Source organism: Salmo salar, chromosome ssa17 (genome assembly GCF_905237065.1).
Source record: "Salmo salar chromosome ssa17, Ssal_v3.1, whole genome shotgun sequence".
In the NCBI taxonomy this organism is placed as follows: domain Eukaryota; kingdom Metazoa; phylum Chordata; class Actinopteri; order Salmoniformes; family Salmonidae; genus Salmo; species Salmo salar.
In genome coordinates, this window is record NC_059458.1 from 51,284,822 (window position 1) to 51,299,379 (window position 14,558).

A 14,558-nucleotide genomic window follows, 5' to 3' on the forward strand; every position below is an offset into this window, starting at 1 on the left:
CTGTGTGTGTGTTCATACTCTGTGTATGCGTGTCCATACTCAGTGTGTGTGTGTGTGTGTGTGTGTGTGTGTGTGTGTGTGTGTGTGTGTGTGTGTGTGTGTGTGTGTGTGTGTGTGTGTACCTGCTGCTTGTTGCCCTTGCGTGTGAGCATGACAAACTGCATGGTGTCTGAGATGTCTGCGTCCCCCTCTCCAGAGCAGACGGGTCCTCCAGGGCCTTTCTTCAGCTGGCTCTTCAGCTGCAGGGGGATGGCCACGTCCAGCTGGTGCACCTTCACCGCCTCCCCGCTCCGCTGCTACACACACACGCAGACACCACCCCTGTTAATACCCATTTATTTAACAAAAGTAGTACAGACATAGTGAACTGAGAGAATAGGAGAGATACTGTACCTGCAGGTTCTCCAGCATCATCTTGTCCAGAGCCTGGATGAAGTCCTCATCCTCCGCACATGCCACATGCTTCAGACCGCCACCACGGATGGTTACCTCCTACAGGACAAGGCTGTCAGTAACACAATAACCTCTCTCCCCCTCCCCCATAACATCTTCTTACATTGTTCTCCTCGTCTGTCTCGTTCTCTTTGTTGGAGTCGGTCAGATAGTCAGTGTTCTCCTCCTCTTCTTCCTCCCGCTCCTCTTCCTCATTCTCAGACCCTTCCTGGAACACACAATGGGTTCTTAGAAGGGGGGGGTGTGTGTGATTGTGTGCTAGCTTGTGGAAGGTAGAAAGAACACTAAACCAGGAGAGCTAGGGAGGGGTAGGCCTGGCATGATAGAGTTGATTTATGAAGGAAGAACAAAGAGTTACAGAACGTTGACCCGTCACGCTTTTCTGACCGTGGAGTCAACACATCAATCTAGCCGCACAAGATGACCCACTTCCTTATACAGTATCCTGCTTAGGACTGGGCGTCCGTCCTCAAGTTTGCCCCTACGAAACTAGGGATGAGGGCCAAATGAATGAATAAATGGATGAGGGAATGAGTGAGTGATCTAGTATGCACCTATTATGAGAGACTTGTATCTTAGACGTGCAATGAATGGTCTGATGCCCATGAATAAAAGATTGACATAATCACTTCTTCCTCTGGCTCGTTCATCTCGCTCTCATTGCCAGACTGCTCCTCTGTGTCCGCCCCTCCCTCTTCGTCGTCATCATCGTCATCCTCGTCTAGAGCCTCGCCTTCACTCCCCATGGCACTGGAGGGCCGGCCGTCCTTCTGCCCATCCATGGCCAGTCCTGCAGGGCACAAACGTATGCGCGCACACACATCTTTATTAGAACGGCGCAACGTCAGGTTGCAAGACTAAGTCTTGAAGCAAGAGATCAAGAGAAAACGCTAAATCATTTGAATAATAGTCGTTGATTACAGTCCTTGGTATCAAGCTCCTCTCGTGAGCCACCGCTCCATGTTCTGAACAGGCTTTACCCTGGCTCGTTCCATAATAAATCAGATTATACAGAAAGCATAGACATTTACCACAGATAATATCCTAAACTACTTGAAGTATGTCCAGGAGTGAGGACAGATTAACGCAAACAACAAGCCCATTTAGAAACAGAAACAGGAACTGCAGGAAATACAAGTCACTGTGACATTCATGGTGAAACTAAAACAGGTGCTTCAACATAGTGCTTGGAGGCCATGAATATAACTTCAGAAGCCTGACGAGCTGAGAGCAGTAGAGGAGCAGATAGGTGTGTAGTTAAGAGATGCTGCTAAGCAGTAGAACTTAGTTAAGCGGGCTTCAACAGAGGCAGAGGAATGCCAACATTGCCTTATCTTGGTTAAAGGATGAAAGGTACAACAATGAGGCCACTGTACAGCCTGTGGCTTATGTCACCCTCATCAATCACTCAGAACACACACAGTACACAGACACACAGTACACACACACACACACACACACACACACACACACGCACAGGGTTTTTGAAAGCGTTCTCTCACATTCCATGTCAACACCTTGAAACCTTGAACAATGCTCTGTGTGTGTTAATACAGCTGACTACTCGTTCTGTGAGTCAGGATATATTTGTATTTGTATTTATTATGGATCCCCACTAGCTGCTGCCAAGGCAGCAGCTACTCTTCCTGGGGTCCAGCAAAATTAAGGCAGTTTATCCAATTTTAAAAACATTACAATACATTCACAGATTTCACATCACACTGTGTGCCCTCATGCCCCTACTCCACCCCTACCACATATCTCCAGTACTAAATCCATGTGTATGTATAGTACGTATGTTATCCTGTGTGTGTACGCATGTATCTGTGCCAATGTTTGTGTTGCTTCACAGTCCCCGCTGTTCCATAAGGTGTTTTTTAATCTGTTTTTAAAATCAAATTGTACTGCTTGCGTCAGTTACTTGATGTGGAATAGAGTTCCATGTAGTCATGACTCTATGTAGTACTGTGTGCCTCCCATAGTCTGTTCTGGACTTGGAGACTGTGAAGAGACCTCTTGTGACATGTCTTGTGGGGTATGCATGGGTGTCTGAGCTGTGTGCTAGTAGTTTAAACAGACAGCACGGTGCATTCAACATGTCAATACCTCTCACAAATACAAGTAGTGATGAAGTCAATCTCTCCTCCACTTTGAGCCAGGAGAGATTGACATGCATATTGTTAATGTTATCTCTCTGTGTACATCCAAGGGCCAGCCGTGCTGCCCTGTTCTGAGCCAATTGCAATTTTCCTAAGTCCTTTTTTGTGGCACCTGACCACACGACTGAACAGTAGTGAAGGTGCAACAAAACTAGGGCCTGTAGGACCTACCTTGTTGATAGTGTTGTTAAGAAGACAGAGCACTGCTTTATTATAGACAGACTTCTCCCCATCTTAGCTACTACTGCATCAATATATGTTTTGACCATGACAGTTTACAATCTAGGGTTACTCCAAGCAGTTTAGTCATCTCAACTTGCACAATTTCCACATTATTTATTACAAGATTTTGTTGAGGTTTAAGGTTTAGTGAGTGTTTTGTTCCAAATACAATGCTTTTAGTTTTAGACATATTTAGGGCTAACTTATTCCTTGCCACCCACTCTAACTGCAGCTCTTTGTTGAGTGTTGCAGTCATTTCAGTCGCTGTAGTAGCTGACGTGTATTTTATTTATATTTTAAAAATCAAGGGGCCTAAACAGCTACCCTGGGGAATTCCTGATTCTATTATATTTGAGAGGCTTCCATTAAAGAACACCCTCTGTGTTTTGTTAGAAGTAGTAACTCTTTATCCACATTATAGCAAAGCCATAACACATACGTTTTTCCAGCAGCAGACTATGATCAATAATGTCAAAAGCTGCACTGAAGTCTAACAAGAACAGCCCCCACAATCATTTTATAATCAGTTTCTCTCAGCCAATCATCAGTCATTTGTATAAGTGCTGTGCTTGTTGAATGTCCATTACACCTGCAAAATGAATGCTTCCCTCTTCCTCCTCTAAGTCTCTCAGGGTATTTCATTATCTACATCCTGTCTGTCTCTTGATTGTGTTTTTATCTCTGTGCATCTCTTTGCTCTCCATCAGATACTGATCAACTGTTCAGAGAGCACTACAAATGAGCATTTCAGTTAAAGAAACACTTTCAGTATTGTGCCACATTAGAACAGCAGGTGCAATAGGGCAACGATATATTTGACGATATATTCGCATATCTTGTCATTGGGGTTTTACTCAGGTATTGATTAATATTCCTCTTACTTGAGAAAATATGTATTCGTCCAGACTTAAGAGTGAGTGTTTTTAAGTGGCAGTCTACAGCACAGGCAGGTCTGACTGCTGTGTGTTTGTGTGTGAGAGGGCCAGGTATGTGTGTTATTAGGGAATTAGACCTGTCTGACAGACAGACAGAGTGCCCAGAGCTGAAGCACCCTCCTACACACAGGGGAATGTTGCTCAGCAGGGAGGACAGAGAGCAGGACTGGGCCAACCCAAGGAGCTAGCTGCTACAGAAACACAAATACATTTCCGAGGCCTGCAGGCACACACACACACACATCTGGGGGACTGACGTATGACAAGGATCTTTAACAACCTTGTTGTGGTGTGCGCGTACATGTGTGTGTGCCCTTATGCATGCGTTCCTGTGTGTCAATCTCACTCGGTCTCTTACCCAGTTTAACGAGGAACTCCCTCTCCAGCTCGGTGACCTGTCGTGCGGAGTCTTCCAGAGAGATGCAGAGCCTCATCTTTGGTCGGAGCAGCTCCAGGGTGTCACTGATCATGTAGTCAATGTCGATGGGGAACTGGTGCTCTGCACTCCACACCTCCACACTCTTCTTCCACCAGATATACCTCTGGAGAGGACAGACAACACCACATCAGAATTTAGGGACAGTCTTGTAATAAATGAATGTAATTGACATTATGTCACAACAGTATCAAAATGCTTCTTAAAGGAAAGAAAGAGAGTAAGAGAGCGAGAGACAGAGGCTGAGAGGATTGAAATAAGGAGAGGTCAAACGGTCATACCGACTGACCTGGAAGTAGATGAGGAAGCAGTCCAGCTTCCTCTTGCTGGAGCCGCGGTCAAAGTACTGTCCGCAGGTGTCCAGCAGGGTGCAGACCATGCGAATGCGGAACAGGTGCTCGGGGGGGTCCAGGGGGCTGGGGCCGCCGTCCGGGTTCACCCCGAACGAGATGAAGGAGAAGAGGGTGCGGAAGATGACCGCTGACTCCACCATGCGGTAGTTGTAGAGCTCCCCCAGGAACTTGGCACTGCTGATTCGACGCTGGTTGAACTTGGGCTGGTTCACCTGCAAAGGAGAGGGGGAGAAGGAGCGACAATGGAGGGGGGAGGGGGGGCAGAGGAGAAAAGGGCGTGAGATGGATAGACAGAGAGGAGAGAAAGCAGGTGAGATGGATAGACAGAGAGGAGAGAAAGCAGGTGAGATGGATAGACAGAGAGGAGAGAAAGCAGGTGAGATGGATAGACAGAGAGGAGAGAAAGCAGGTGAGATGGATAGACAGAGAGGAGAGAAAGCAGGTGAGATGGATAGACAGAGAGGAGAGAAAGCAGGTGAGATGGATAGACAGAGAGGAGAGAAAGCAGGTGAGATGGATAGACAGAGAGGAGAGAAAGCAGGTGAGATGGATAGACAGAGAGGAGAGAAAGCAGGTGAGATGGATAGACAGAGAGGAGAGAAAGCAGGTGAGATGGATAGACAGAGAGGAGAGAAAGCAGGTGAGATGGATAGACAGAGAGGTGTTGAAGTTGAGTGCCTCTGTGCTCAGAAACACCATAAATATGAAGCCCCAGGGAAGACTTTACCCACATGAACCTAACATGCAGCCTGTTCACACGGTATACAACACGTAGCCTCAACAATCAATCATTCAAGTCATAAGAAACATACCATCAATCTCTCCTGCTAGGGCTCTTCACATGGCCCTGACATCCAAGAATGAACTCTTGAATCTGGGCCTGACTCCAACAAGATCCCCTTCCCCGGTCCTCACCTCAACAGCTCACCACCCTGGGCTTGCCTTCCCCTTCCCACCCCCTCCCATGGTGCTCACCTCCATTCCCAGGCGGATGTCCTCCAGAACCCCGTCCACCACGTGGATGCCCACGTCCTCCTGGTAGGCCACAAGGCCGGCCAGCAGGTTGGCCACACAGTGGATGCTGTTGTACTTGACGTTCCAGATGTTGACCATGCAGCAGATCAGGTAGCCTTTAGACTCTGGGTCCTGCCAGGGGAGTTTACGCATCTGCCTCAACACCTAGGGGAGGGAGGAGAGAAGAGGACGGAAACGAGGGAGACAAGGAAGCAGAGAACGAGAAGGGAGAGGTAAGATGATAATTGGCAGGTGTTTGTGATACTTCTGTTGTGGTTTTGTATGTTAAAGAAAATCAAGACTAATCGGGGGGGAAATCACACCTCTTTTTCCCCCTCATATCTCTCTATAGTGTTATGATGAATATGCATAAGCCAGTGACTGTATAAATGAGGCACCATGAACTAACACTCGCACTTGACTTTTTTCCTCCCTTACTAGTTTCAAGTTTTATTAGTCGTATATGTACGGCATACGTATGGTATTCATCGTCCAACCAAATGCTAACTTGCAGGTTACTTCTCGAAAATGCAACAAGAATAAGAAATAATAAAAGAACACGAACATAAAGTAAATGTCTGTAGAATAGAATAATACATTTTAGCATAAGGATAATACAGGAAGGCACAATTTATAGTCCAATATTTACATGTATATTGGGGAAGGGGAGAATGGGGGGCAAGTATACAAATAGAGCAGTATAATACGAGTCTGAAAGCAGCACCTTCCTAATATTGAGTTGCACCCCCTTTTGGCCTCAAAAAAGCCTCAATTTGTCGCGGCATGGACTCTACAAAGTATCAAAAGCGTTACACAGAAAGTTTAATATTTTTTACCCTCTTTTTCGTGATATCCAATTACGATCTTGTCTTATCGCTGCAACTCCCCAACGGGCTCGGGAGAGACGATGGTCGAGTCATGTGTCCTCCGAAACACGACCCGCCAAACCACGCTCATTAACACCCACCCGCTTAACCCGGAAACCAGCTGCACCAAAGTCAGCCTGCAGGCGCCCGGCCCGCCACAAGGAGTCACTAGAGCGCGATAAGCCAAGTAAAGCCACCCCGGCCAAACCCTCCCCTAACCCGGATGACGCTGGGCCAATTGTGCGCCGCCCTATGGGACTCCCGGTCATGGCCGGTGATGACCCAGCCTGGGATCGAACCTGGTCTGTAGAGACGCCTCAGGCACTTTAGACCGCTGAGGCCACAGAAAGTTACAGAGGCCTATATATCATAGTCCCCCAAAAATGATAACCTCCGCTGTTATTGTAATCGTGAGGTGTTAGCATGTCTTGGGGGGTATAATATTCGTGCATCTGTACTCATCTGTACTCATCACACTCACTACGATTCATTCAGGATTATCCGTAACCATGGTAGCATCCACATTAAATGTAGAAGTGTTTAGAAACACATTCTATTCTTATTTACAATAAAAATGACTCCAAAATGACACACCATTAATTTCTATTTGGCACAAAATAATCTGAAACACAGCAGAAGCATCCAACAAGTTTGTACAGCCATTGTGTGCTAGGAATATGGGATCAAATACTTTTGACTATTTTAATACACATAGTGAATTTGACCCAATACCTTTGGTCCCATAAAACGAAGGGACTATGTACAAACTGCCGTCATTTCTAAACGGTTCACCCGATATGGAGCAAAATACCCTCAAATTATAGTCGACAGTCTGCACTTTAACCTCATAGCTTTTGGAGCTCACTGTATCTTAAGATGAATGCACTAACTCTTAAGTTGCACTGGATAAGAGCGTCTGCTAAATGACTCAAATGTAAAATCTTCATACCTTCTCCGTGGTGACCTTGGAGAGGTCCTTGTAGAGCAGTTTGCGGATGTACTCCTGCAGCGGGGGCCTCTTCTTCCTGACAGTCTTCTCCATGGGCGGGGGGTTGCAGTAGTAGTAGGCGTTCTCCACCATGGTCACGTAGCGAGCATCCAGGTGCTGCGCCTGCTTCTTACGCATCATTTGCTCCTAAGACACGCAAACATACAAAAACAAGTGAGCCATTCAATATAGCCCAGAACGCAGCTAAAAGCCCTCAAAAAAGGCGTGTTGTCTTATTATCTTGCCAAACGTAACCTAGAAAATATGGCAGCTGTGCATGCGACATGAATAACCTCGTCCAAAAGCAATTTAGGGATAATAAAGCTGGATTAATAGAGCTTTATAAACCAGATTTAACCCTGTATTTTGGTACCAGTTAGGAAGGCCAAAACAGGTCTCTCTCCAGGACTCTGGATGCACTCCACAACCTTAGGGGAATTCCAGTACAGTGTTTGAGAGGGGTGTGTGTGTCTGTTTGCTTGTACATTCGTGGAGGCTGCCGAGGGGAGAACGGATCATAATAATGGCCGAAACGGAATCAAACACCTGGATTTGAAATAAATTCCGCTCCAGTCATTACCACGAGCCCGTTCTCCCCAATTCAGGTTCCACCAACCTCCTGTGTTGTACACGTACGTGCGTTCATTGCCGTGTGTGTGTGTGCATGCGTGTGTGTACCAGAAGGACGCTGGTCCGGAGGTGGGAGTCGGGGGATCTGAAGAGGAAGCGTCCACTGGTCTCCAGCAGGGTGCAGGCCATCTCTATGTGGTGATGGGAGAAATCTGACAGCAGCATCTGTAGAACACACACACACACAGTAACATGATGACAGTGTAACACAATAATTGTAACAGTAATCACGTTTCCATCCACAGTTTTTATGCGAGTTAAGTCATGTATTGTTTTTTTTTTTATCACGACAGGTGTGATGGAAACAGGAAGTGTCAATACAATTTCAGAAATGTCGACAAACAATTTGTTAGTTCGACATGGTGGGATCATTTTGTGTCGGTAAAACTAATTATGTGAGATTTGCAGTGAAAACTCCTTTATGCGCAAATATTGATATAATAAACCATCATGTTGATGTGAATTTGGAGTCACGAGATATGCTAAGTTGTACCACCCCTACAACATGGAAATGTACTAAGAGTTTATAGGCAGATTAAATAAGTTCTGATGAACTTCATGGTGGTTAAGTGATGGGTGGTGATGAGCTTCGAAGGTGTTATTTGAATGCTGGTGACATGATGATTGATGCATGGCTGCCAATTATCAAATACAAATTATAAACTGTGTGGTTCGAGCCCTGAATGCTGATTGGCTGACAGCGGTGGTATTTCAGACCATATACCACAGGTATGACAAAACATGAATTTTTACTGCTCTAATTAAGTAGGTAACCAGTTTACAATAGCAACGATGCGTCGTGCCTAAGGTGGTATAATGGCCATATACCACACCCCCTCGTGCTTTATTGCTTAATAATATTGCTCTTATCCATATCTCAGCATATTTACATTTTAGTCATTTAGCAGACGCTCTTATCCAGAGCGACTTACAGTAGTGAATGCATACATTTCATACATTTTTTTTCTTCCCATACGGGTCCCCCGTGGGAATCGAACCCACAACCCTGGCGTTGCAAACACCATGCTCGCGGGACCATATAACTTATAACCTACCCTTGTCCACTTTATCAGCAAACTGTTATCTAGAGAGCATGTGCCAAAACCAGATTGGGCACGTTACCTATTTATAGCAACAGTTAGTGACAAAACTATTGGTAGAGGTAAAAATGAAATGGAAACATTGAACTTCTGCTTTTTATTTGGTACAGGAAAATGTGAATATTGTTTTCATGCAGATTTTAGAAGAGTCGCATGAATATCTGTCGCCAATTGGATGGAAACCTAGCTAACGATAGCACAGCTTCCTGGTGAGAGAGATGCAGCCCCTACCTTCAGACAATGCAGAGTGTCCGTTTTTGAGAACAACTTGAACTTGGCCAGCTCCCCGATAAACCTTACAGTTTTATTTTTTGTTTCGATGTTGATCTGGTCCTTCTTCCGGATCTACAAGGAAACACAACAAGCATTGTGTATTAAAAACTCTTTCAAAACTGTTTGTTTCCTTCAGTATAAGTCCTATTTTAATGAGGCAGTGGTTCTGTATGAAAGACACAACGAGGAAGGTGCTAATAGCTGTAGTAAAGTCTTGGGACCTACGTGGAACCTGAAGTCTCCTTTGAGTATGGAGCACAGGTCCTCGGCCACATCTGACATGCAGGGGTGAAGGGTGGCCACCAGACGGGAGTAAAAGGGCAGCAGATCCAACCTGGAAGAACACAACACAACCATGAGCTTTACAATAGCATAAGTACCATTGACTTCCTTTATGCCATTTCAAATTAAATGAGGAGCAACAGCACCACCTAGTGGGGAGAAAAGAAAAAACATATTCCCACACAAATCAATACATGATCAAATCCTTCCAAATTCACTATCTGCATGTGCATGCGTGCATGCTTTGTCAGGGAACGGTGAAGAGAGTCCGGACCAGCTTCCTGATCCAATCCTTCCAAATGAACTATCTGCTTTATAGTGTGTGTGGTACCTTTGTCTGGGAACGGTGAAGAGAGCCCGGACCAGCTTCCTCCTGTTTGACTTGGTGTTCATGTTCATGCAGAAATCCATGGCAGCCTGTGAACAAACACACCTACAGTCAGACTAATTCACTGCACAACTGTGTACTTAGTACCATATTCACTGTGAATCGTTGCCTTTGTGGCTAAACTCAAATTGTCAAGCTGGGAATACATCCTTCTGGTACGCTGAAGGTGTGTGTTCTCTCCTTGCCTTGTCTATGAGGTCTCTGTTGACACAGTTGGGAAGCTGCTGGATGAAGGCGTCCACGATGAGCTTCAGATGGGACCCGGTGCTTGCCTCCTCATCCTCTTGTTCTTCATACAGAAACAGGGAGGACACAGTCAAACATGTATACAACAAAGTCATGCTCCAAATAGCTCCTTAGCGAACTTAAGAGTCACTCACCGACAGAAACAGAAAGAGCAAAGCCATAGCATAGGTATAAGCCTAGGAACGGGGTTGATACATGTGGTATATTAGAAACCTTGTGAATGACTGTCTGGTTTCCACATGCTCAGCAACACACCTCTGTTTAGTTGATTGGCCCTGAGCACCCATGAGTGGGCCCTAGCTCTGTTTCCCTGACCTCTCTCATACCCTAACTTGATCCCTGGAAAAGACACACAAACACCAAGACACTGTCCATGTCAATAACCAACATGGTTCCTTTATCCAGAGGTTGTAGATATTAGATTATTGCCACCCTCTTGTTGTCTTTGTCAAAATGGAAAGCTGGGTGTGCAAAGCGCTGGGTGGTGTGTGCTGCTTGGTGGCTGGTGGGTGGATAGAGAATACCTTCATCTTTACCTTGCTCGTCCAACAGCTTTTTGGCGAGCTCTGCCTCGTTCTCTGCCTCGTCAGGTCCATCCAGCTCCAGAGGGTCATCAGCGATGTCTAGAGCCTCGAGCTCCAACTCCAACTCCTCTGTGGTGGCCGCAGCATCTTTAGCCTCTGAGGAAAGGACACAGCAACAAGAGCAGGCTCAGTCAGACAGCCTGAGTGTCTGTGTGAGTCTGCATGCGTGCATATGTGTAGGTGGCTGTACCTTTAGCAGCAGCCTCCTCTTTGTCCTTGCCCTTCTCGTTATCTTTGAACAGGATGGCGGGGACGAAGGCCTTCAGGTCCACCATGTTCTCGTAGAAGTTCCTGGCATCCTCGTCCTCCCAGATGCCCCCCTCCAGGTCATACTCTCCGGGCTTCCCAGGGGTGAAGATGTCAATGCCAGGGCCGTGCTCTATTACACAGAGAGGAAAGGAGACGGCTAGTTACACAGACACCAAAGACTGTAGGCTACATATAACCAACAGCAATAAAATATGATAACAATGTGGCTTTATAACACAAATCACCCAAAAGTACAACAAAAAGCTCAGTCTTTACATTGTTCCTATAACAAAGTAATAAACAGTATACAAGGGTTGTTACTCTTTACCTTCCTGCACAGTCTTGTCCAGTGGAAGCTCTGGCATGTTCTCATCCAGAAAGTCGGCCAGAGACTGGGTGTTAGCCAGCAGCTTCTGGTAGGACGTGGCAAACTCCTCATGCTGCTTGTGTCTGTCCTCACTCAGCTCCCCTTTGGAGTGGAGGATACGCCTGGAGGGAGAAAAAACATGGAGCTGTCAGTATGTACACGCAAACACATTTAGCATGTTACTCAAATAGGCAAATTGTCATGTACTGTGGCAGGAGTATACACTGAAATCAATAATACAAGAGAAGAAGTGAGATAGGTCATGGAGAAAAGTTTCTCCAAGTAACCTAGGCCCCATCACCTGTTCTGCCTCTCAATGTTCTGCAGCTCGCGGTGGTCCTTCTTCAGGTGCTTGGTGAGCGAGGTGAAGTACTCCCTCAGAAGGTTCTGAAAGGGCTGCTGCTTCTCTGTGTTGATGATCTCGCTGGGAGGGAAGGCCAGGCCAAACTTCTCCCGTGCAGCCTTCACCTTGCGAGGCACCAGGCCCGCGATGTCGTCCCCGCAGTGCTTACAGAAGCTGATGACCACTGACACATGCGTGTGTGTCTCGCGGTCTGTCCCGATGATGCTCTTCAGCTGCTCGTAGATGAGTGACAGGCCCTCCTTGTCCGTGAACAGGCCTACGATGGTGAGCTCTGCGATGAAGCGCAGGTCGGTGCGCAGCTTGCTCACGTTGGGTGCCTTCTCTTCCTTGCGTGCCTCAAAGTGCCTTTTCCAGGCCTGGAGGAGCAGTGGGGCAAATTCGGCGTAGCGCTGGTGGAAGAGGGAGCACAGGTGCACGGCGCAGCCCACGTCAGAGATCTTCAGCTTGGCCTCCACCACAGAGCCCACCGCCTCGCCGATGTACTTGCTGAGGTTTAGTGAGCCAAAGTCGTTGGAGAGGGCATCGCGCTGCTGCTCGGTGAGCGTGCGCAGCTTCTTGACAAAGGCTGTGTTCTTCTTCAAGCTGGAGTCAAGGCGGCTAAAGAAGGTCTCCTCGGGACGGCCCTCATGGGCGTTCTGGTTGCGGACGCGAAGCTCCTTCCGGCACTGATGGCGCTCCCAGGCCTCCTGGTGGAGCTGGTGGCCCTCCTCCTTCTCCCTGGAGTGGGAAGAAAGATGGAGAATCAAAATACTGACCATACACAAAGTTCATGATGTTGAGAGCACCTACAGTAGAACATGATACATTATTATAGTGGTTCCTCCCCTGAGCTCTTACTTGAGTTGAGCTGCCTCCTCTTCACGCTGTCTCTTGGCCTCCTCCTCCTGAACTTTCCTCTCCTGCTCCTCCTGCTGCTTCTTCTCTTCTTCCTCCTTCTTCCTCTGCTCCTCCTCTGCCTTCTGTTTCTCCTCCTCTTTCCGTTTCCGCTCTTTTTCTTCCTTCTTTCTTTTGTCTTCCTCAAGCCGCCTCCGCTTTTCCTCTGCAGCCTTACCAATATCTTTCTTGCCACTCATCTTTGCCTCATCCTTCACTTTATCCCGGGAGGAGGCGGGCCGTCTATCACCATCCCTGTCTTTCTCCTTGTTACTAAAGGAGCTCACCTCTTTCTCATCCATGTTTAATGATCTCTTGCCCTCAGCAGGCATTCTAGAAAAACAAAAAACTAAATTGAGTCATTCTCATTAGCAGTGTTACACATATCAGAGCTAGGCAAGCCTAGTTAATAACATACACTTTGACTTAACGTTAATATTCGCTGATCATAACATTGGCTAATTCACATTGCTAGCTACACACGCATCACAAAATGTCGATATAACAATACTAGCTGTGCTGTGACTGGTCGAGCCGCTAAAAGTTTTAGCCTGCCGTTGGTGAAAGCGTCATAAGATTAAATGTCAGTGATTGAACATTCCAATAACTCAGCTAACTAGTTATTTTTCTAATATCCGCGAACTACCATATCTAGCTATATAGGTAACGTTATAAAATGCCCCCCCCTCTTAAATCGCATTTATTTGATAGTGTTGTTAAGGAAACGTTAGCTATGTTGACATTGTCTTACCTACGACGCACGTATAGCTAGCCTAACATAGCATGGCAACTTGCTGAACACACAACGGTTAGGTAAGAACCGTTAGCTGTACAATTGCTAAATTACGACGATTACGTACAATCATTTTAGAACAATGCAATAACGTGTAAACAAATTTTTTTTTACCACAAGTGTCGACAAAACAGCACACACTAAGCCAACGTTACGTTGCTAACGCGTTAGCTAGCTAACTGTTGTTAGGCCGCTTCGGCTTGAATAGAGGTAAACAAATGGCTTGGTAGCCCGCGAGCACTAAGATCGTCGATGTCAATCGTCTGCATAAACCAAAAATAAGCGGCAATATATATATTAGTAATCATTACATGTCGTTCATTATAGAATATAGTCTAAAACACATTATTACCTTCGATTTCTGTCAACATAAACATCAGACTTGTGTTAATAAGTAAAAATGATTTCCTTGTGCGGGAAAGGACCCCTTTGATTGAGCACCAAACATTCTGCCTGAAAGGAAATGTAGGCCTAATCTTCTTTGTTTATTGAATCGATATGCAGATCGAATATATTTAAAATATTTTTTAAGGAATATTTTATCAATAGATAATAGTTTACCTACACAAATGATATAACTGAGTTATGTATTCATTAATTCAGACAGGCAATGTCGCAGATGACATTAGGGAGTGTTGTCTCTGTTGTGTCTGCTGGAGCAACAGTTGCAGCCGAGAGTTCCAGTCAATTATGTATATATACACACATAACATTTCAGTCATTTAGCAGACTTACATGAGCAATATGCTTTTATCCTTTGTCAATTATCCTTGCTCAAAGGCACATCTTCAGATTTTTCACCTAATCGGCTCGGAGATTCAAACCAGCGATGTTTTGGTTATTGACCTAACACTCTTAACGCTAAGCTACCTGCTGTGGGTAGAGATTTATTTTGGTTCAGTCTTCACTGATAAATATTTGGTTATCATGTTTTATTTTTCACTTTACTGTCAGATCTCTACATGCATTATAGAAAACAAAAC

General features: G+C 45.8%; 1 protein-coding gene across 8 annotated transcripts in view; it reads right to left on the reverse strand.

Moving 5' to 3' along the window:
- LOC106576024 (regulator of nonsense transcripts 2) overlaps positions 1–14,027 on the reverse strand; it is a 24,898-nt gene extending 10,871 nt beyond the window's left edge. For 3 of the 8 annotated variants that reach the window (XM_014152831.2, XM_014152830.2, XM_014152823.2), the window contains exons 1-20: positions 13,928–14,010; positions 12,747–13,131; positions 11,847–12,626; positions 11,507–11,667; positions 11,120–11,308; positions 10,870–11,025; positions 10,601–10,684; positions 10,285–10,388; positions 10,043–10,128; positions 9,655–9,763; positions 9,388–9,501; positions 8,105–8,221; positions 7,388–7,573; positions 5,534–5,737; positions 4,495–4,770; positions 4,128–4,311; positions 1,083–1,243; positions 557–661; positions 394–492; positions 123–296 (exon numbers count right to left, since the gene is read on the reverse strand). In XM_014152831.2, coding sequence (XP_014008306.1) covers positions 123–296; positions 394–492; positions 557–661; positions 1,083–1,243; positions 4,128–4,311; positions 4,495–4,770; positions 5,534–5,737; positions 7,388–7,573; positions 8,105–8,221; positions 9,388–9,501; positions 9,655–9,763; positions 10,043–10,128; positions 10,285–10,388; positions 10,601–10,684; positions 10,870–11,025; positions 11,120–11,308; positions 11,507–11,667; positions 11,847–12,626; positions 12,747–13,131; positions 13,928–13,952 — 3,699 coding nt within the window. In that variant the 5' untranslated portion in view covers positions 13,953–14,010. Of the gene's footprint in view, positions 1–122; positions 297–393; positions 493–556; positions 662–1,082; positions 1,244–4,127; positions 4,312–4,494; positions 4,771–5,533; positions 5,738–7,387; positions 7,574–8,104; positions 8,222–9,387; positions 9,502–9,654; positions 9,764–10,042; positions 10,129–10,284; positions 10,389–10,600; positions 10,685–10,869; positions 11,026–11,119; positions 11,309–11,506; positions 11,668–11,846; positions 12,627–12,746; positions 13,132–13,689; positions 13,781–13,927 lie in introns of those variants that run through there. The other 5 variants (XM_014152825.2, XM_014152824.2, XM_014152826.2 and 2 more) reach the window with 5 other exon arrangements.
- Positions 14,028–14,558: the final 531 nt, after the last annotated feature.